This window comes from Anser brachyrhynchus (assembly GCF_964034855.1).
Source record: "Anser brachyrhynchus genome assembly, chromosome: 13".
NCBI lineage: Eukaryota > Metazoa > Chordata > Aves > Anseriformes > Anatidae > Anser > Anser brachyrhynchus.
The window spans coordinates 1,754,245-1,775,620 of record NC_137708.1 but is presented as its reverse complement, the minus strand read 5'-3'; the positions used below and the strand labels follow the sequence as shown (position 1 = coordinate 1,775,620).

Sequence of the window (21,376 nt, the reverse complement as noted above, 5' to 3'; positions counted from 1 at the left end):
GGAAGGGGCTCGGAGAAGACGGGGAGCGGGGCGGTGGTGGAGCCCCCATGCCTCTCCCCGCCGTGCTCGGGGCGCTGGGCCCCGCATGGCCGCCGGCTTCCCCTCGCCAGCGGGGCTGGAGCAGGAGGAGGAGCGAGGAGGCTGGTCCTGACCGCGGGGAGAGCAGAGCGCAGAGAAGGAGGAAGAGCGCGGGGCGGGCGCCGTGGTGCTGAGCGGGTGGCGCGGGGACGCCGCGCGGCTGGGCCCGGCCGCTGGGGACGAGGAGCGGGGCCACCGGGGCGGGTGCTGCGTGCCCTCTGCCCTGCTGCCGCCCCACCGGGCAGGACCACGGTGAGCACACCGGCAGGTAGCTCGGGGCTGCACCCCAAAAGCTCTGCTCGCCGCCCCCAGCACCCCGCCAGAGCCGCGGGAGCGCCGCGTCTGCGAGGGAGGGTGAGTGCCTCCGGTGATGTTCGGGGCCCACGCACCGGCGGGACGCCGGCATGGCCTGTCCTTGCCGTGCACCCGGACGGGATGGTGGCCCCGGGGCTGGGGCGGTGGCTTGGGGTGACCCTGCCACGGGTCACTGATGCGCGACTCTCTGCCCCGCTGCACCCTGCAGGCTGGAGCCCCCGTCATGAGGAGCAGCCGGACCCCCAGCATCCCCCCGCAGCCTCCCCGCTCCTGCTCCTGCCGCACCGCCCGGCTGCGGGGCTCGGCACGGGGCGCCCCGTCCCCATGAGCAGCGCCTCAGCGGCTGCACGTCACCCGTCGGGACCCCCAGCCGCCTCCTCGCCCAGGCGCCGGGGGGCCGGGCCCCCACCTTCGCCTTCCCGACCCACCCCCGTGGGCCGGCTGATGTGGGGCTGGGACCGCGGCGCAGCGCGGCCAGCCTCCTGCCAGCCGGGGGGATGGCGGCGGCCAGCTGGTACCACCGGGACATCAGCCGGGTGGTGGCTGAGGACCTGCTGGCCAAGGCCGGCAGGGACGGCTGCTTCCTGGTGCGGGACAGCGAGTCCGTGGCGGGGGCGTACGCCCTTTGCCTCCTGTGAGTTCCCCGCCTCCGCTCTGCTCTTGGCATCCTTCTGGTCGCTCGATGAGAAAGGACCCGGCCCCCGTCCTGACGGGGATCGGTGGGGCCGGGGGGTGGTGCGGCCCCCCCCAGCAGCGAGGCAGGGGTTAGGGGTGGGGGCAGTAAAGTATTTGACAGCCTAAGGGATGCGCACGGGATGCAGCCGCTGGTTCTGCTTCGGTCAGCGCTGACACCGGGGTATCGGGGCGATGCCCAGCTTGGCTCAAGGGAAAATCCTGGCAGAAGCCTCGGCCAGGAGCCCCGCCCGGCTGCCAGCCCAAACTCAGCACCCCCAGGGGACGTGGGGGGCAGCACCCCAAGCCCTTCGGGGCTGCCCACCTTCGGGTGCCCACGCTGCCCGCCCAGCCCCTGCGTGGGACAGGAGAGGCGGCCGGCACAGCCCTCCCTCGGCGCACACAAACATCCCCTCTCTGTCCAGCCCCTGGCGCGCCGGCATCCGGACCACGGCGCCTGCTGTTAACTTCTCACGTGCCGGGGTTTCGGCAGCCCAAGCGCCAAAATGTCACTGCCGGTCAGCGGCACCGTGGGGCTGGGAGCTGCGGTGCCCGCCGGGACCCTCCTGCAGCCCAGGGACACGTCCGTGGGGACAGGAGAGGCTGGGATGGTGTTGCACGGGGCGGTGCCTCTGCGGGTTTGGAAGGATGCCCCCCCAGCTCCCCGTGGCTTTCCTGGCCAGGCGCGAGGTCCAAATTGCAAACACATGGTGCTGGGGAGCGCGGGGGTGCAGGGCAAGCCGGGGGCAGGGCGACGATTTTATTTCCAGAAGCAGGAGCTGAGTTCCTCCGTCTGCAAAGGGGACAGGGTGCAGACGCTCGGCTCTCCCCCAGGTTCCAGCGGCACGTCCACACCTACCGCATCCTCCCCGACGACGAGGGGCTGCTCTCCGTCCAGGTGGGTGGCAGGGGGCTGGGTGCTCGCCGTGCACCCTCAGGAAGCAGGTGCGGAGGGGCTGGGAGGTTCGCTGCCGCCTCCAGCTTCTTCTTCTGCAGGGCGCCCGGCGAGGTGGAGCCTGCAGCTCCCCGCGCCCAGCGAGCGGTGCGGTTTGCTTTTTGCACGAGCTGGCTGCAGCGCGGCACCACAGGATGTGCGAGCTTTGCACAGACCCTGTCTGCAGCGCGGCCCGGCTGCGAGCGGTGCCGCTCTGGCAGCCTCGCAGCAGCCGCCTGCCGCTGCTGCACCTGGGGCAGCTTTGCAAAATATTTTCCCCCTTCCTGTCGCTGTCACCGTCCCGGCCGTGAGAGCGGGCAGAGCATCCCCTGCTGCCCACCCACACCAGCCCTGCAGCCCCGCTCGCTGCTGGCTTGGCCTCGTTGTTCCCCTTTGGCGTCCCTTCATGGTTTCTCCTGGTTCCTGACCCTCTGCCACCACCTTTCTGGGTCCCTAAAACTGCCCCGCTCTGCTCCCACATGTGCTTCCCGAGGGGGTATCCCTGTCTCCTCTCCCTCCGCGTCCTCCCGTTGCTCTGCAAGGGTTGGCATCCAGCTGGCACCCACAGCTCGGCACGGGTCCTTTTGGGGGACAGACCCCAGCCGGCACAGCAACCTGCCTGGGGGTGCCCCCATCCCGCAGAGCCCGTGGACGGGGGGGACATCCCATGCCACCGTCCCCTCTGCCTCCCCAGACCATCCAGGGCATCCAGGCCAAGTGCTTCCGCACGCTCCCCGACCTGATCGGCGCCTACCAGCAGCCCAACAACGGGCTGGTGACGCCCCTGCTCTACCCCGTGCACCGGCCCCGGGACACGGCCGACGAGGACTCGGGTGAGCGGGGCCGGGTGCTGCGGGACGGGGCGGCGGCGGGGAGGTGCCCGTGCTGAGCCGGGTGTGCTGTGCCCGCAGACGGGGAGGACGGCAGAGGGAACCAGGCAGGCAGCGCGGTCCCCGCTGGGGGGTCCGGGGGGAGCACGGGGCTCGGCGCTCCCCCTGCCCGGCCCCACATCTCGCAGCAGCTGCAGCTGAGGCTGCAGGAGCAGGTCCACAGCAGGTAACGTCCCCTTCCCTCCCGAGGGACTGCAGGGGTGGGCACGGCCGTGGGGAGAGGAGCAGGGGGTGGTGGCGCTTCCCAAAAAGTAGGAACTTCGTAAACCCTGAGCGAGGTGCCAGGGGCTGGCACCGCTCCGAGCCCGGGCACCTCCGCTCCCAGCCACTGCCTCCCCCTGCAGCCCAGCCAGCGACTTCATGGGCTTCATGGCCGAGTACCTGACCCAGCACCTGCAGCTGGACCTGGAGGCGCTGCGCAACGGGCACCTGCAGCTGCGCCACCTCAGCACCGCCCTCGTCACCGCCTGCAGGGCGCTGCACAGGCGAGTGGCCTGGGGGTGGCGGGGCAGGGGACAGCACACGGGCAGCACTGCGGGGCACTCGCCTCATCCCCATCCCATCCCCGTCCCCATCCCCATCCCCATCCCCATCCCCGTCCCCGTCCCCGTCCCCGTCCCCGTCCCCGTCCCCATCCCCATCCCCGTCCCCATCCCCATCCCCATCCCCGTCCCCGTCCCCATCCCCATCCCCGTCCCCATCCCCATCCCCATCCCCGTCCCCGTCCCCGTCCCCATCCCCGTCCCCATCCCCATCCCCATCCCAGTCCCCATCCCCATCCCCGTCCCCGTCCCCATCCCCATCCCCGTCCCCATCCCCATCCCCATCCCCATCCCCATCCCCAACCCCATCCCCGTCCTCGTCCCCGTCCCCATCCCCGACCCCATCCCCTGGGCAGCCTTGCCTGGCAGATCATCGCCACCGTGCTGGCTCTCATGCTCATCCGCCTCTCTGCAGTGAGATCGACTTCACGCTGGCAGGGCTGGAGACCCTGGCCAGGGTGTTCGACCCCCCTGCGTCCCCTCGCAGCCCGGCCAGGGAGCAGGTGAGGCCCCGGGGGCTCATCCCGCCTGGGTATGGGGAATTCTTTGGGGTGGTTTTAGTGCCTGTCTGCACCCAAGGGTGCTGCATGCCCTGCGTGCTCCCTGGGCACTGTGTGCCTGCTGGGGACACGGGGTGGCTCCCTGCTGGGGACAAGCAGGGATGTGTTCCCACACCTGGTTCAGGCCGGGGGGAGCTGGTCCCTGCCAGCCTTGTTGTGCACCCAGAGCCAGCAGGGAGGAGCACACAGCCCCATCTGCTCCCGGTGCCACGCTGCTCCTGGTGCCACGCAGCCCAGTGAGTGCCCGTCCCTCTCCCCAGGGTCTCCTGGCCAGCGATCCCGACCTGGAGCTGCTCCTCAACAAGATCTCTGCCGTCAACCACCTGCTGTCATCGCTGGAGAAGAAGGTGCCTGGTCCCTGCGTGCTGCAGGGTGGGGAGGGGGGCACGGCCGGAGCCTCGCTGTGCGCGGGCAAACTCATCAGCTAATTGAGCCCTCTGGCAAATTGCTGGGCAGCTGAGATGTCCCCATGACGTGCCAGACCCCTGGCCTCTTCCCGTGGTTAGGGTCCCCTGCTGTGGGCTCCCAGTCACACCATTCCCCCAAACTGGGGACACCTCAGCCGTCCCCAGGCCATCACCTGCCACCCAGCCCGTCCCCAGCTCTCGCTCCTCTCGCTGCCAGGTGCTGAGGTCCCTGCAGGAGACGGTGTCGCGGCACAACCTGGCGCTGCCCAGCCTGGCGGCCCCGCCGCCGGCCACCAAGCCCCTGGCCGTGCAGTGCTTCGAGGTGAGGGCATGGGGGGGGGGGGGGGGCACGGGGTGGTCCCGGAGCCGGCGTCGCTCCTGGGTCGGGGCCGACCTGGGAACCCCTCCTGGTGCCGCAGGTGAAGGTGGGCAAGTCGCAGCGGGCAGCCCTGACGGTGGACGTGGAGCTGGGCACGGTGGCCATCACCAAGAAGGGCAGCGGGTCTCCAGAAGAAACCATCCCGCAGGACAAAAGTAAGGGGCTGCCACCCGCCGGCTGCAGGACGATGCGCTCCCTGCGCCGGGGGGGTCCCTTCCTCACGGCCGGCGTTCAGTCCTGCAGCTGATTAAATACCAGAGCGTGCAGAGCAAGGTGAGGCTGGTGTACGACCGCGACCCGCAGAGGAGCCTGAGCAAGGACTTCGTCTTCCCCAGCGCGCGGGTGAGCCCCGCTGGCTGCGCCCGGGGGGTGTCCCACCAGCCCCTTTCCCCTCCTTTTTCTCCTCGGAGAGGCCGTTTTGGGAACACGGACCTGTTATTTAGCCATGCAGTGAATAGGTGGTCTCAAGGTCCAGGCCACCCCCGTGAGCTGTCTCTGGCACCTGGGGGTTGACGTCCACCTGACCCAGCCACCTTTTAGGGTGCTGTGTTCCCCTACACCCAGGTCCAGCACCAGGGTCTTGTGCCCCCATATGTGCCCTGAGCCCCCCGTATCACCCACAGAAGCGAGAAGCCTTCTGCCAGCTGCTGCAGCTGATGAAGATCCAGCACTCCAACCTGGACGAGCCCGACCTCATCTCGGTGTACGTCGGGACGTGGAACATGGGTAAGGGGCCTCGATAAGGTCCTGTTGTCCTGGGGGGGGGGGCACTCACTGTGAGCCTGGGGCGGGTGCTGGGAGTCTGCGGGGAGCTGCCCTGGGAAATGCAAGGTCCGAGCTGCTCCTTGGTGGGGGGAGGACGGAGAAGACCCCGGCCTGGCCAGTTTGGGGTTTGCCCTGTTGCAATTTGCTTGCGCTGCTGCTGACGGAGACGTGGACGCCTGGAGGGTTTCACATCCCGGCACAAGTCTGAGATGTGCACGGGCGGGCCGTGGTGCTGGCGTGATGCTTCCTGTCCCCAGCGGGCCCCGGAGACGCACAGGGCAGGACCTGGGGGTGGAGAGGGGCTCGAGGAAGTCACCCGCTGTCCCCGTCCCCCAGGCAGCGCCCCGCCGCCGCGCTCCCTCGCCTCCTGGCTGACCTCGCGGGGCTTGGGGCGCACGCAGGACGAGACCACCGCCTGCATCCCCCACGACATCTACGTCATCGGCACCCAGGAGAACTCCCTGGGCGACCGCGAGTGGGTCGAGTTCCTGCGCGCCTCCCTCAAGACGCTGATGGCCATCGACTACCGAGTGGTAACGGGCACCTGCTGGGGCTCCTCCAGCCCCGCCGTGCCGGGGTGGGGTGGCACCGGGGCGGGCAGCTCACCCCCGTGCCCCGCAGGTCGCCCTGCAGTGCCTCTGGAGCATCAAGATGGTGGTGCTGGTGAAGCCCGAGCACGAGCGGCGCATCAGCCACGTCCACACCTCCAGCGTCAAAACGGGGATCGCCAACACGCTGGGTAGGGAGGGGACGGGGACCCTGCGGAGCCGGGGGGCTGCCCCACGGGACTCCGAGCCCCCCCCTGAGCTCGGTGTCCCCGCAGGGAACAAGGGGGCCGTGGGTGTCTCCTTCCTGTTCAACGGGACCTCCTTCGGCTTCGTCAACTGCCACCTGGCCTCCGGCAGTGAGAAGACCCACAGGTGATGGGGGGCTCGGGGGGTGGGTGTGTGGGGTGCCCCGCTGTCCCCGGCCCCCTCCCGGCCCCAGCTGGCAGGGGCAGGGTGCCCCGTGGTGTTTTTTTTGGGGGGGGGGGGTTGATGTGCGGCTGCCGTCCCCCCCACCCTGCGCGGCACAGGCGGAACCAGAACTACAGCGACATCCTGCGCTCCCTGGCGCTGGGCGACAAGCGGCTCAGCGCCTTCGACCTCACGCTGCGCTTCACCCACCTCTTCTGGTTCGGGGACCTCAACTACCGCCTCGACATGGACGTGCAGGTGGGTGCCCCCCGGCACCGCCCCCGGGTGCCCCCGGGGCACCGCCGCTCACCGCTCCTCCCTCCGCCTGCCCAGGACATCCTGACGCACGTCACCAAGAAGGAGTTTGACATCCTGCTGGCCGTCGACCAGCTCACCCTGGAGCGGGAGAAGAACAAGGTGTTCCTGCAGTTCAGTGAGTGCAGGGGGGGCACGGCGGTGGCACCCAGGGGCCCACTCTCCTGGTGCCACCTCCAGCGCGTGGCGGCGCCTGCACAGCTCTGTGCGAGATGCCAAAAACCCCGGGGGACATCGGTGTGCACCACGAACCCCCCCCGGGGCAGCGTCCCTGGAGGCAGCACCACGGGAGCATGCAGCTGTGGGGACAGCCAGAGATGCTGTCCTCATGTCACCCGTGTGTCTCCGTCCCCAGGAGAGGGTGACATCTCCTTCCCACCCACCTACCGGTACGAGCGGGGCTCCCGGGACAGCTACATGTGGCAGAAGTTCAAGACCACGGGGGTGAGTTCCCAAAGCATCGCGCCGGGAGACAGCAGCCCGACCCAGGGAGGGGACCTAAATTGGCTGCTCTTCTCCCTCCTAGATGAGGATCAACGTCCCCTCGTGGTGCGACCGCATCCTCTGGAAGTCGCACCCCGAGACCCACCTGGTCTGCAACTCCTACGGTGAGCGGGACGGGGCTGGGGCTGAGCCTGGTGCAGCCGGAGCTGCCCGGGGCTTGGGGACAGTCACCGGCTGTCCCTCCCTGCTCCAGGCTGCACCGACGACATCGTCACCAGCGACCACTCGCCCGTCTTCGCCACCTTCGAGGTGGGCGTGACGTCCCAGTTCGTGCCCAAGAACGGTAAGGACAAGGCGACGGGGCCTGTCCCCGCGGGGACCTGGGCACCCATCCTGCACCCGCCGAGCCCCCGCGCCTCCCGCAGCTCCCGGCAGCAGCCCCGAGCCCCTGGCCTGCATCGAGTGGGAGAGCATCGAGGTGATCGTGAAAACCGCCAGCCGCAGCAAGTGCTACATCGAGTTTCACTCCTACTGCCTGGAGGGTGAGGTGGCCCCGCGGGGACGCAGCGCCGGGCGGGGGGGCTGTGGGGTGGGCAGGCTGTGCTGCCGGCACGGGGCTGGAGCTGTGCCCCCCCTCCCCGGCTCTCTCCCCGCAGAGGCTCAGCGGAGCGGGGAGAACAGCTCCCAGAGCTGCGACGTCCCCGGCTTCCTCAAGATGGGCTGGTCGGCCAAGCAGCTGCCCGTGGTACGCAACGCACCACGGAGGGCCCTCAGCATCCTGCTGCCTCCTCATCCCCGTCCCTCTCACCGTGCCGTGCCCGCACCCTGCACGGGGCGAACCCCGAGGGGCACAGGGGGCTGTCACCGTCCCCCGAGGACAGAGCCCAGCCGTGCCCCCTGCCCCGCAGCAGCCCCCCAGCACCCCTCTCTCCTCATGCAGCTGAACCCCATCCTGCCGGACCTGGAGTACCTGGGGGACCAGCACCTGCTCCTCAGCATCAAGGGCGTGGAGAGCTGCGAGTCCTACGGTGCGTGCGGGATGGGGGCACGGGCAGGGTGCTGCTGTGCACGGGGTGGGGGCTCGCTGGCCCCCGGAGCCACCCCATTAACGCAGCCCTGTGCTGTGCGCGCAGGCGAGTGCTGCATCGCGATGAGGTCGATGATCGGCAGCATGGCCCAGCAGTTCGAGACCTTCCTCTTCCACCGAGGCGAGGAGACGGGCTCCATGCGGGGCTGGATGAAGGTCCGGGTCCCCAAGGAGCGGCACAGCACCCGCGAGAGGCTCTACGGTAAGGCGGCCCCCGTGCCGCCCTGCCCCTGCCACGCAGGGCCCGTCTCTCCGGCACCCACGTGGGGGAAGAGGTGACGCTTCTGTGCCTCTGCAGAGTGGATCAGCTTTGAGGAGGAGGACGATGCTCCGGCAGCGGACACCCCGACGTGCCCCAAGCCGCCTCTCAGGTACCCCACTGGTGCTGCCCCCCCACGCACCCCATCCCCAGGCGATGCTGAGCCCTGCCCCGCCGTGCCTCGCAGGAGCCGGCCCCACAGCCTCCCGGAGGCCAGCAGCTACACCAACCCGGCCTACTTCATCTTCGAGGGGCTCCCCACCGCGTGGGCGCTGGGCACCGGAGAAGCCCCCAACACGCAGGCAGAGAGCCCGACGGGGGGCCAGCGGCGCCGGAGCCCCCTCAGGGCACGGGTCCCCTCGCCCTCGCCCCGCGGGTGCCTGCTGAGCCCCCCTGGCGTGGGCAGGCAGAAGCGACCCAAGTCGGCCATCCTGGAGAGGGACGCGCCAGCAATGGGCGACTGCTCGCTGACGGCGCTGCACATGGCCACCTGCCTGAGCCAGCTGGACCGGCTGGCCCCCGGGCGTGCGGGGGACAGCCACAAGGTGCTGCTGCGCCAGACCCACAGCGCCCTGGAGCCGCCCCCCCGGCGCTCCCCGGGGGTGCCGGGGCGCACCACGGATGCTCGCCAGCACGGCCAGCCTGGAGAGGTACCGCCACGGGGAGGGGGACGTGCTTTTGGCTACCGGGCCACCGACAGACGCAGGTGGGCGCTTTTGGTCCCGCCGTGACGCTGCTGAAGCCTTTCCCTGTTCTTCTTTCCCCAGTGGCCCTGCGACAGGTCCCGCAGCGCTGGCGTGGGGCTGGGCCACCTCGGCGTGCGGCAGTACGAGGAGGGGCTGTGCGCGCACGGCTGGGACGGCCCCGAGTTCTTCAGGTACCCCCCGACCCTGGAGCTGGCAGCAGGGGGCTCAGAGCACACCGGCACCACTGCCCCCAGGGTCCCTGGCAGAGCCCCGCGCCCTGGGGGGGACGAGAGGTGAGCCCCAGGGCAGGGCAGGGCACAGGAGGCCGGGGGTGCACCCGCCGTGTCCCCAGGTCCTCGTGCAGGCCTGTGGGGTCCCCGCTCCCTCTCGGTGGCTTCCCGGCAGGGGCTCTCTCTGGCCACATGTGTAGGGATGGCACCGAGCGGGACCTGCTGGAAGCCGGGGGGCTCAGCCCTGCCCTCCGCAACGCCCCCCCATGGTGAGGTGCTTGGGAACCCCTCGGGGAGCCTGCAGCGCAGAGCCTGCCTTAAGCCTAGGGCCTAGACCCAGACGTGTGGGACTGGGAACATCCCACGGGGATTCTGTCGCCCACCTCGCCTGGACACAGCCAGCACCCAGGGCCGGACCTCCTGGCCGTGTGCCCGACCTGCCTGGGCCCACCAGTGGGGGACTGGTGTGCCTCAGCTGGACAGCCTCGGGAAGTGGACATGGGGATGGATGCTCTCCGGGTGTCACCGCACGTCTCCGGCCTCCCTCCCCTCCCCAAAGCAATGGAAGGACCCTGCTGAGCCCCCCCAGTGAGGAGGACAGAGGACATGGGGCTAACGGAGGCCGCTCAGGAGGTGGGGACTGCTGGATGCTTTGGACCCGGAGGCCCTGAGCACCCTCTTGCCTTGGCCGCATCAGCCGCTCCCTCGTCCCGCCGCTCAGCCTGGCTGGGCCCACGTTCCCTGAGGATTTCTCCTCCAGCAGCTGCTCCCGGGGCTGCGTTCGGTTTCTGTACGAGGTGCACCTTGCTGCTCCCACCTGCAATAAAGTCTCAGGGTTCGGAGGACGCTGGGATGTGCGTTCGTGTGTGCAGCTGGGGGCACGCGCTGCTCCCCGCAAGCCACGGGGAGCGCCGGCACCCGGCTGGGTGCTGCCCTCCTGGAGCAGGGATCCCGCTGCTGGGGTGCTGAGATGGCCCCAGTTTTGGGGACACTATGCCCAGAGATGGCCCCAGTTTTGGGGACACTATGCCCAGGCTGGCCTCAAGGTGGCAGTGGCCACCTTTGTCCCCAGGAGAGCCCTGCAGGTCTGGGGTGCCAGGCAGGGTCAGCACCCCCGGGGGCAAGGGCGCTGCTGGGACCCCCCACGGCCAGGGCTGGATGTGGCACCCCGTGGGGCTGGGGGCTGCTGCGGTCCCTGTGGGATGGGGGCCGTGGTCCCCAGGGGTGAGGGACTGTGCTCTGTATGGAGAAGGGCATGGTCCCCGTGGGAGGAGGGCCGTGGTCCCCATGGGTGAGGGGCCGAGGTCCCTTTGGGTGCTGGACCACGGTCACCAGAGGTGAGGGTCCCCATAACCAAGGGTCCTTCGCCCCCATGGGTGAAGGGCTGTGGCCCCATGGAGGAGGCACACACGTCCCATATCCCCAGGGCTGCCACGGGGGCTGCAGCCAGCCCGCAGCCCGCAGGGGCAGTGGACGGGACGGGAGAGGTGGCGGTGGGGCTGGCAGGGGCGCCTGGCACGGGTGGCGGGTGCGCTGCGGGCTCCTGCCCCCGCCTCCGCCCGCCTCCAGCCCTGCCTCTCCCGGGCACTTTGCTCCCAGCGGTGGGAGAGCAGGAGCAGGCGTGCACGGGAGGGCACGGCACGGCACGGCACGGCACGGCATGGGGTGGCACACCAGCAGGATCCCCGGCCCCATGGCGCACAGGCGCTCCCCGGGGGTGCCCCGCGGCTGAGAGCCACCCCAGCCCCGGACTGCAGGTGAGCTGGGGGTCCTGGGGGTGGTGGTGGGCAGCTGGACGGCCCCACCACGGCCCTGCAAACCTCTGGGGACCCTGTGGGCACTGCTTTGGCACCTCCAGGGACGGAGGGGGCATCCTGGGGTGGAGGGTTGGGGGGATCAACCCGTCCTCCCCGTGCCTCCTGCCGCCCCTAAATCCCTCCGTGCATCCTCCTCCCGAACGCACCACTGTGCTCCTCCATCACCAAGGGCCTTCACCTCCCCTGGTGCAGCCACCTCCTCTTCTTCACCTTCCTCTTCATGCCCCCGAAGCGCTGTCTCCTCCGAGGGCAAAGCCACCCCTTGTGCTGCTACAGCTTTGCCTGATGCTGCCGGCTCCTGCCCCAGGACGAGGAGCCTGTCACCCGCCGTCCCGCTGAGACCCCTCGGGGCAGGGGACGAGCCTGTGGCTGGGGGACGTGGTGGGCTCTGCCCAGGGCGCTGCACAGCCCCAGCGCTGCTGGAGACCCCGGCGAGGACACAGCTCCTGCTCGGGCAGCTCCCGTGAGCGGAAAAGGAGCGAAAAGGAATCAGGTCACGCTCCCCTGGTGCCAGGGCTTTGGCTGGGCGAACCACGTGGCGATTAGGGACAAGGGTCCTTCTGCAGCGCGTTTTGCATAATTTCCCCTTGTTTTGCAATTTCCAAGGGCTTAAGAGGGAAGAAAAGCCCTGTGTGTTCCGCGGCCCGGCAGCGGCCAGGCCCCGGCCTCACGCCGCCCCGAGCCCCCCGGCTCCATCTCTCTGCCCCGTCTCCGAAGAGCAGCGCGTGTCCCCACCGTGTGGCCCCGCAGGTGTCCCCAGCCTCGGTCATCCTCCTTGTGTGCCACCTCGCTGTCCCCACCAGCAGCGCTTGGAGCAAGGGGAAGGCAGGCTTCACGCCTCGTGCAGCCGCAACGCGGGCAGGGCAGGACCCAGCGCCGCGCTCCCGGCTCCACGTCCCTGTGTGCCGAGCCTCCAGCTCCCTCCCAGCCCCGAAGGAAAACCAGCGCTGGGCTCGGAGCCTCTGCTCTGCGGCCGGGCCCTCCTGCAGGAGCGCACGGAGAAAGTGACGGGCAGGGAGAGCCTGGCTGGGGACGTCATCGGGGAGCAGGAGTGAGCAGGCAGTGACGTGGCCCCGGGTGGGGGGGGGGTGTAAATCAGAGCAGTTTAAACCGCTGACTTTGATCGTGACTAAGATGAGGAAGCAGGAAGCCTTGCCTGCTGAGATCAAGACTGTCAAATGCCATCTTCTTTTGCATTTTGATTTGCCAGTGGTTTTCTCAGGGGCCGCTCGCCCAGGAGCAGCGAACTCGCGCTGCCGCAGGCAGGCTGCCCACGGGCCTTTCGCATTCGCTTGCAGAAGCTGAGTACCTGCCCTCCCCGCAGGGCCATCCAGCACCACGCTGCTGCTCGGACTTTTCCTTGTTTCTTACGTCAGATTATTTTATTTATTTATTTTTAATCGGATTCTTCTTATCTTACTCGTTTGTTGACCTGCTCCATGGAAACTGGCTTTGGTCACTGAAACCTGTGGCACGGCTGCTCTGACAGGGCTTCGCGTCGCATTGCTCCAGCTCGCGCCTCCTCAGAGGTTGGAAGAGGAAAGAAATCTCTTGGCCCCTCCTGTCCCCGTCAGCGTCACGGCTCGGGGAGACGCAGCAGCGGGACTGGGACCAGCAGCAGCCCCTCCGGAGGGTGTCCCGGCCAGGCAGGGTTCCCAACCCCTGCTTTTTCCCTCCCGTTGGCAGGGGAGCTGAGCGAGCTCCCGCTGTTAATGTTTGATCAGGACCTGCCTGTGCTCTCTGAACTCGCCCCGCCGTCAGGCTGCCCGCGGTGGGAAGGAAGCGCCAGGCCGCTCGGTTTGGGCCCAAAGCCGCGTTCAGCCCAGAACTCAAACAAAGAGCAGGGGGTGCGTGCGGCGCGCAGGGGCTGGTCCCCCGGCCGCCCGCCCGCCCAGCTGCCTTGGATTGCTTTATGATCATCTCTGTAAACTCGGGGCTGTCCTCACAGGGCCAGGGGCAGGACAGCCGGCGGCTCACCTGAGCCACAGATGCGCCCTGCGGGAGGTTCCTGCCAACCACGCTCGCTGCAAGAAGCCGCGCGGCTCGGTGGTGGCGAAGGACGGGGGTAAAGGGGACGGGGGAGAGGGAGATTGGGGGCTGGGGGGGAGCCCGGGGTGATGCCGCCGCCTGCTCACACCCCCAAACCAGCAACGCCCATTGCAGCCCTGAGCCGAGCCCTGCTCCATCCCAGTGCCCACCAGGACTGGGCTGACACGAAGGGAGCACCTCCCCGGTGCCACTGCCGCCAGCCCGTGGTGCCGGTGCCCTGGGGGTGGGGGGTTCTGCTGCAGCCACCCCCTGCCCAGGGGGTGCTGAGTGGCCGGGGAGCTGGGAACCCATCTGGGGCAGCGGCCGGAGAAGCTCCCTCTGCCTGCCGGAGCAGCGGGCGCTGAACTTTAGACGCCTCGAGAGGCGAAGGCGACCATTTTACAGCTCGCCCTCGCCTCTCGCCCCCCGGGACCGATTTGCCGGGCCGCTGAGAATCCCGGTCTTTGATCCAAACAATGCGCGAGGGGGAAATGTCCCCGATGGCTTCGAACTTGCGCTGTCTCGGGCCGGGGCTTGGCTCGGGCACAGCTCCTCTCCGCACCGCTTAGATCATCGCTCTCCTAGGGAGAGGAGCCGGCAGCTGGAGGCCCCTCGCTGTCCAGGGACACTCTCTCCCAAAGGCTCCTCTAACAGCCCCCCAAGGATTTCTCCGGGCCGTGGTACCCCCCCCCTAGACAAGCCTTTCTTCTCCTCCCGCCTTTCTTCTGGCAGGGACCCCTCTGGGACCGGCAGCATTGTCAGGATGGTGCCAATTAGGCTGAGCCGGCTTCCAAGAGGCTGCGCTGGCACCGAGCGGGGCTGCTGTTGCTCATCAAGGTCTCATTGTTCGCCGCGCCGCGGGTCTGCTGGCCGGGCCCGGGCGCCCTGCCCGGCTCCGCGCGGCGCGGGTGTCACGGCGCGCCGCTCCGAGGGATGGTCCGCGGGTGTCACTGGGGGGGCTCCGAAAGGGAGGACGTGTCAAGCTCCAACCCCGGAGCTGAGAAAAACCAGAGAGGCATCAAAGTGGCCGGAGCTCCTGGAGGGGGGGAAAAAATCTGGCATCTTTGGCCGCCTTCCCCGCTTTGTGCCTGACAATGGCCGGGATCAACAACTAATGTGTCGTTATTAACTGCTCCCCCAGATCTGGCTGGGAGAACATGGCCGCTCCAGCGAGGATGTTCCCAGTTGCCCTGTGGACACCGACTCCGACTCCCTGGCCGGGAGGGAACAGCACGGCCGCGGAGGAGGCGAAGTGCGTCTTCGACGAGGAGTTCAAGTTCATCCTGCTGCCCATCTCCTACGGCATCGTCCTGGTGGTGGGGCTGCCCCTCAACACCTGGGCCATCTGGATTTTCGTCTCCAGGATGAGGCCCTGGAACGCCACCACCACCTACATGTTCAACCTGGCCGTCTCCGACACGCTCTACGTCCTCTCCCTCCCCACCCTGGTCTACTACTACGCCGACCGCAACAACTGGCCCTTCGGGAGGGCGCTCTGCAAGATCGTGCGCTTCCTCTTCTACGCCAACCTCTACAGCAGCATCCTCTTCCTGACCTGCATCAGCGTGCACCGCTACATGGGCATCTGCCACCCCATCCGCTCCCTCAAGTGGGTGAAGACCAAGTACGCGCGCCTCATCTGCGTGGGCGCCTGGCTCGTCGTCACCATCTGCCTCATCCCCAACCTCATCTTCGTCACCACCAGCTCCAAGGACAACAGCACCCTGTGCCACGACACCACCAAGCCCGAGGAGTTCGACCACTACGTGCACTACAGCTCCTCCGTCATGGCCCTTCTCTTCGGCGTCCCCTTCCTGGTGATCGTCGTGTGCTACTGCCTGATGGCCAAGCGGCTCTGCAAGCCCAGCTTCTCCAGCCCCGGCCCCCGCGTGCCCTCCTTCAAGCAGCGCTCCATCAAGATGATCATCATCGTCCTCACCGTCTTCGCCATCTGCTTCGTGCCCTTCCACGTCACCCGCACCCTCTACTACACCTCCCGCTACTTCCAAGCCAACTGCCAGACCCTCAACATCATCAACTTCACCTACAAGATCACGCGGCCCCTGGCCAGCATCAACAGCTGCCTGGACCCCATTTTGTACTTCATGGCGGGGGACAAGTACCGGGGGCGGCTGCGCCGGGGGGCAGCCCAGCGCCCCCAGCCCGCGCCCACCTCCCTCCTGGCCCTGGTGTCCCCCTCGGTGGAGAGCAGCGTGGTGGGCAGCTGCTGCGCCAGTGACCCCCGAGGGATGGGGACGGCGCGGAACGGAGGTGGGCGGTGAGGGGCGAAGCAGGGGAGCGCTGCGTGGGACCCCTGGTCCCCCAAACGTACCCGGAGTACTGACCACAGGCCCGAGGGTGGGCAGCTGTGGGGCACGTCCCATCCCACGGCGTTCCTGGGGACACACGGGGCGGGCAGGTCACCGAGAAGATGGCACACCTGCCCCTCCCCGGGCACGCATGGCCCTCCTGGCCTGCTCGACAGCAGCCTGCAGGGGCCAGGCTGACTTTGGGGACAGAGAAGGAGCACCCCTGCCTCGGGGGGTGGTGACACACGGACATCCAGAGCGGTGGCCACGGACCTGTCTGGAGTCTTCCTTGAGCCTTTGCCACTTGACCCAATGCTGCCAGTGGATGGGGCCAGGGGTCGAGCCTCCCACTGCTGATGTCCTGCATGGTCCCTGTGGTGGGGACACGTCGGGGAGAGGTGCGGATCTGTGTCTTGGAGATGTCCCCATCACAGCACTGTCCTTGGGGAAGGCTGGGGAGGGAGGCGGTGAGGGGACGTGCTGCTCATGGCCCCCAATAAAGCACCTTCCCCTTCCCCACATCGCGATGTGGTCCTCCCCGTAGCAGAAGGAAGAGGGATGGGATGGCTGCGGCGAGGGGACAGCGACACGGCCCCTCTGCGTGCTGGCACCGGGGCAGGCACGGGGCCAGGGTGCTGGAGTGGTGGCATGGCCGTGACAAGGGACAGGTGGTGAAGGACTGCTGGGGAATCTGCCTTTATGGGTGTTTGCTTTCCAAATGTTTACCCAGAGCCTTTGTTTAACCAGGTGCCTGCGTAAAGAGGAACAGGCTGGAGGTGGTTATCAGCGCTGGTGACTCCCACAGCAGCCTGGGATGGGACAGGGAGAGATGGGGCTGTCCCTGCCCTCCCACGGCCCCCCCGGTCCTCCCCAAGCATGGGAAGGGGAGCCCAGAGCATCGTCAGGGTGTCCCCCCCCATCTGTGACCTTGGCACCTCCAGTACCACAAAGCCCCATCCTTAATGCCCACATATCCCAGTGCTGTGCCCTGACCGATCCGGCACCCCCAGCACCAGCAGGACGCAGGGAGGGGGGTGGAAATTTGTATTAGGGAACGCACCCAGCCGTGCCGAGGTCACTGTCACCGGTGCCCAAGCCTGGGTGTTCCCCCACTCCACAGGGGGACATCTCCCCAGCCTGGTCCTGCCCACCACGGGGATGCCACCCCTGTGACCTCCTTCCTCTTCCTCACGACACCCCGTCCCCTCCCTCTGCTCACGGCCTCCCGGTCAGCTTGGGGGGGACCGTGCCCACTGCTGGCTGGCACCCCCACGGGTCCTCGCCAGCCTTCGGGTGCCACGGGAGGAAGAGGAGGAGGGGGAGCCGCAGAGCCACGCACCAGCCCCACGTCCCCGCGTGTCCCCCGCGCCGGGCGGGCTGAGACCCCCACCCGCCGGCGCCCGCCGCGCTCACACGATGCGCAGCTCGTCCGCCTCCGACAGCCCGTACTTGGTCTTGTTCTCGTTGAAAAGCTTGAGCAGGGAGCGGATGTACATCTCGTGGTACATGTCCACCGTCTCGTGGCTCGGGTCCTCGATCTTGGGCACCATCACCGGCTCCCCCACTGCCGGGAAGGGGGAACCCCGTCAGATGGGAGGGCGCGGGGCAGCGCTCAGCTCATCGGGGCCACGAGCCGGGCTTTGCCTTCCAACATCACCCGGGGCATCCTCCTCCTCCTCCCCACGCCCTCGGGTCCCAGCAAACCCGCTGGAGGTGCTCACCCACGGTGGTGATGGGCCTGGCGTAGGGCAGGAAGCCCCGGGACCGCACGGAGGTGAGGCCCCTGCCGTAGAAGACGCAGGGGGCAAAGCCCATCATCTTCTGGAAGCGCTGCTGGATGCTCCTCATCCAGCTGCCCTCCTCAAAGACCACCTGGCGGAACAGGTCGTTCTCCCCGAAGGAGAAGGAGGGGACGAGGTAGGCCCTGCGGAGGGGAGATGGCAGGCGGTGAGGGGGGCACCGGGACCCCCCGTCCCCGTCAGTGTTGCCCGTGCTCACCCGTGCTGCAGGGCCATGCGGACGAAGCCCTTGCGGTTCTTCAGGATGAGCGTGGTGATGCCGGGGCGGCAGGAGAGCGACTCGGCCGCGCCGCCGATGACGATGGCCACGGCGTTGCCGGTGCCGTTCTTGGAGAGCAGGTACCCGATGGCACGGCGCGTCACGGGGCACAGGCCTGCAGCGGGAACAGCAGCACTGTGTGAGCACAACGCCGCGGGGACGGGGGCCGTGCGAGGCACCCCACAGTGCAAAGGGTCCCCCTGCTGCGGGAGAGACCTTGGGGGAGCGAGGCGCGGGCACGGAGACCCCCTGCCCACGGGCATTGCCCCCGCTCACCCCCGCTCATCAGGTACTCCCTGAAGAGGGGCAGGCGGAAATTTCCAGCCAGGGTGGTGAGGAAGGGCCGGATGCCCGGGAACATCTCCGCGAAGCCGGTGGAGCCCGTGATGAAGTTGCAGAAGGCGCCGACGCAGAGGATGCCGTGGGGGTGGGAGCCGATGATGTAGTTGTGGCTGGGGGACAGGTCGTGCGTCTTCACCAGCTGCGGGGACAAAACGGGCTCGGGCAGGGGGCACCGGCATCGTTCCCCACGGCAGCACCGTGTGCTGCGAGCAGGGGACACACGGAATAAAGAGCCTGGCCCAGCACGGGCAGCCGGGTGCCTCCTTTTGGGTGTGAACATCCCCACCTGGCACCCCCCTCCCTACCTTCACGGGGAAATAGTCCCGAAAGTGCCTCCACACGGGCCATCTCCGCAAGCACGGCAGCCTCCTGCCACCTGCGAACCACACAGGGACGGGGTAAGTAAAGCCCGTCACGACAGGCTGACTGCTAAATAATTCACGTGGACCCGCTGCACCCCTCTTTCTGCCATTTTTTGGCAGGAGGAGGACGTGACCTGTTGGTTGTGCTGAGAAACGGGGGGTGCCCCACCTCCCCGCACACCTGCCACGCCGTACCTTTCTCCGGCGTGTCCCAGTCAAAGATGACCCAGGCCAGGTAGAGCGCGGAGATGGGCCAGAATTTGGTGAAGACCAGGTAGACGAGCAGCAGCAGGCTGACGGTGCCTGCGGGACGGGGACGGGTGAGCCGGTGCGCGGCCGCCCCCGCCGCCCCCCGCCGCCCCACTCACCCAGCAGCAGGAAGCTGAGCACCCACTGGAGCACGGCGAGGAGCTGGAGCCAGGCGCGCACGTCCCGCTGCGAGGGCCAGGGCACGGCGAGCAGGGTGCGCAGGGCGGCCGGGAGGCTGGCGCGGCTGCCTGCGGGGACGGGCGGGCTCAGCAGTGTCCCCGTGTCCCCCCCGCCCCGCTCCCAGCACAGAGCCACCGAGCTGGGGATGGCCCCGGTCCAGCTGGGGAGCGGGGAGGACGGGCTGGGGGATGCCCAGCCCCGGGCCAGCATCCGCCCCCAGCAGTGCCAAGGACAGTGGCAAGGGGTGAGGCAGGGGAGGGGTGGCCGTCCCCAGCACCAAGCCTTGTCCCTGCAGGGCCGGCACGGCCCCGCTCCCTCCGGCCGGCCCTGGTGAACCATTAACCGCCCCGGCGGGGCGCCAGGATCCAAACTCCAACGCACGGCCCCATCCCTCCTCCCCGAAACGGGCCCGAGGTGCCTGTCCTGACGGGCAAAGGTCCGGAGACCGCCTCAATGGCGTGCAGCGGGGCTTGGGAAAACAACCCAAAATCAGCAGCGGGAGAGATGCGCGGGGCAGGAGAGGGGGGACGGAGCTGTCCCCATCCAGGGTGGCCGCCAGCCCCCAGGTGGGGCTGGCAGCGGAGGCTCAGCTCGTCCCAGCTCAAACCAAACCATCAGTGGGGCAACTGGGATGAACAGAAGGCCAGAGCCACCCTCGGTGGGGAAGGATGGTCTTCCCTCTCCCCCAAGCGCTGGCCGCACTCCGAACACCCCCTGCTCCACCACGTTCCCAGAAACCCCCCAGCCCCACGGCTTTCGTCTTTCCCAAGCCCAGTGATTTTTACAGCAGACACAGCTCTGCCTCGCCCACCTATGCGTACCCAAAAGCTGCATTTTTAGACATTTTCATGCCACCTCCCCCCACCCCAAGCACTCCACGGATCTCCAAGACCACACAACAGAAAAACATCAACCGAGCGATGGGCAAAGCCCAGCAACTGTGCCAGTCCCTGGATATCCCCAGAGCCTCCTCCGAGGAATTTGGCCTCCGTGGCTCTGGGCGGCGTGGGGACCCGGAGGAGAATTTGCAGCATCTTGCAGGAGGAATGTTTCCTAACGCGTGGTCGGCATTAACTTAAGAAATCCCACTCCTGTTGAGCAACTTTATGTTTTCCTCTGGTGCCACTAACCCCAAATTGCTCCAAACACCTCCCTTTCCCCTGAGCAGTCTAAAGCAAATAGACAATAGTGACAGCAAGCACTAATTGCCGGAGCCGATACAGCACCGGAGCGTCAGGAACCATTAAACACGCTTCGGATATTTCTTACCGCTCAGATTTTGGGAACAGGCTGCAATGATTGTTTTCATGGTGGCGGGGAGCTCTGCTCCGGAGCCCAGCTCAGCAGGTTAAAAGGCGAGTTTGGAAATCCCAGCGGCGATTGATCGCTGGTCCAGCCTCAGTAACCGCCCCGGCCGAGCCGAGGGAGGCTGCACGCACGGAGGGGAGCGGAGCGGAGCCGGCTGGCGGGGCCAGGACAAATCCTGGGGCTCCTTGGGAGGAGGAGAAGCCACGCAGAGCGCTGAGGAGCTCCTGTAAATGGGAGCTTGGAAGGGCACAATCAGCGGCACTTCTTGGCGGTGCCGGCAGCCACCGTCCCCCAGGGAATGGTAGCGTCCGTGCCGCGGGTATTTCACAAACCGCTGTCACGCTCCGACGGTATGACGCCCTCGAGAGACGCCTCAAAACGTCACCCCGATGCTCCGTGGGGTGGGACGCAGCTTGGCGAGCCGGCCAGCGGCCAGAGCCAGCGCCGTCCCCTCCTCTCCCACCCACGTCGGCGTACGCCAGCCCTGGAAGGCTGGGGAGGTGCCCGGGGACCCAACCTTCTCCAGCAGATCACCAGAATAGTCTTCATGGTGGGCCATGGCTCTGGTCGGAAAACAGGCATGTGAGACTAGAGGGATTGGGTGTAACTAAACCAAAACACATAGGAGAGATCCACTTCAAAAGGCGTGAGGAAAAAAGAAACAAAAGCAGCAGAAGCGGCCCCGAGATGGGGCTCCAGGCCAACAGCGAAGGGACAGTGAGAAAAGACAGGATCCCATCCAGCAGAGCTACGTCTTCGGACCTGCCTCCACAGAAGAACTTGCTGGGAAGAGCAGGCTAACAGCAAATGTAGGAAAGGGGTAAATTGATGTTTAAGATTGCACATGTTATTAAAGCAAAAAAAAAAAAAGTTTTGGAAGAAAGGTACAGAACCCACGAGGAAAACAAACAAACACACCCACCCACCCACATAATCTTTTCTAGTAAATCAGAGAAACAATATCTGGAAAAAAAAGGGGGCAACTGCATCCGTTGAAGGCTACATTCAGCATCTCTGCATAGGCTAGTCAAGAGTAACCGAGTTGGCTATGTGTAATATATCTTAAGCTCTCTTCAGTCCAGTTGGCTGCTCAAGTGTGCCTGAATCATGCTAACATGAAGGGAAAAAAAAAGCTGAATGCTTTCCAAACCTCATTGTCCCCAAAGGTAAGGGAGCAGCCTGCTGATGAAGCCTCCGCCTGGGC

At 67.4% G+C, this 21,376-nt stretch overlaps 3 protein-coding genes across 4 annotated transcripts; 2 read left to right on the top strand and 1 right to left on the bottom strand.

The window, feature by feature from the left end:
* Window positions 1-173: 173 nt before the first annotated feature.
* LOC308177291 (phosphatidylinositol 3,4,5-trisphosphate 5-phosphatase 2-like) lies at window positions 174-10,364 on the top strand. 2 transcript variants are annotated; one of them, XM_080554273.1, is made up of 28 exons: window positions 174-432; window positions 602-1,027; window positions 1,900-1,963; window positions 2,694-2,832; window positions 2,911-3,055; window positions 3,234-3,378; window positions 3,851-3,934; window positions 4,252-4,338; window positions 4,616-4,720; window positions 4,818-4,932; window positions 5,013-5,119; window positions 5,401-5,503; window positions 5,879-6,075; window positions 6,164-6,281; window positions 6,366-6,462; window positions 6,618-6,756; window positions 6,832-6,931; window positions 7,169-7,257; window positions 7,340-7,421; window positions 7,511-7,600; window positions 7,683-7,799; window positions 7,914-8,002; window positions 8,198-8,285; window positions 8,391-8,546; window positions 8,643-8,715; window positions 8,791-9,253; window positions 9,371-9,582; window positions 9,720-10,364. In XM_080554273.1, the coding sequence occupies exons 2-28, from the start codon at window positions 891-893 to the stop codon at window positions 9,790-9,792; spliced, it is 3,414 nt and encodes a 1,137-aa protein (XP_080410399.1). In that variant the 5' UTR covers window positions 174-432; window positions 602-890; the 3' UTR covers window positions 9,793-10,364. The 2 variants fall into 2 exon arrangements, with proteins under 2 accessions (XP_080410399.1, XP_080410398.1); XM_080554272.1 differs by having other exon boundaries at window positions 175-432; window positions 3,234-3,374; window positions 3,847-3,934.
* A 564-nt stretch (window positions 10,365-10,928) lies between these two features.
* Window positions 10,929-16,194, top strand: P2RY4 (pyrimidinergic receptor P2Y4). Its single transcript, XM_080554292.1, has 2 exons — window positions 10,929-11,276; window positions 14,506-16,194. The coding sequence occupies exon 2, from the start codon at window positions 14,522-14,524 to the stop codon at window positions 15,644-15,646; it is 1,125 nt and encodes a 374-aa protein (XP_080410418.1). The 5' UTR covers window positions 10,929-11,276; window positions 14,506-14,521; the 3' UTR covers window positions 15,647-16,194.
* A 510-nt stretch (window positions 16,195-16,704) lies between these two features.
* Window positions 16,705-20,523, bottom strand: LOC308177300 (diacylglycerol O-acyltransferase 2-like). Its single transcript, XM_080554291.1, has 8 exons — window positions 20,134-20,523; window positions 18,804-18,932; window positions 18,631-18,738; window positions 18,379-18,449; window positions 18,008-18,212; window positions 17,672-17,846; window positions 17,395-17,597; window positions 16,705-17,237 (listed from the first exon to the last, which is right to left on the bottom strand). The coding sequence occupies exons 1-8, from the start codon at window positions 20,171-20,173 to the stop codon at window positions 17,083-17,085; spliced, it is 1,086 nt and encodes a 361-aa protein (XP_080410417.1). The 5' UTR covers window positions 20,174-20,523; the 3' UTR covers window positions 16,705-17,082.
* Window positions 20,524-21,376: the final 853 nt, after the last annotated feature.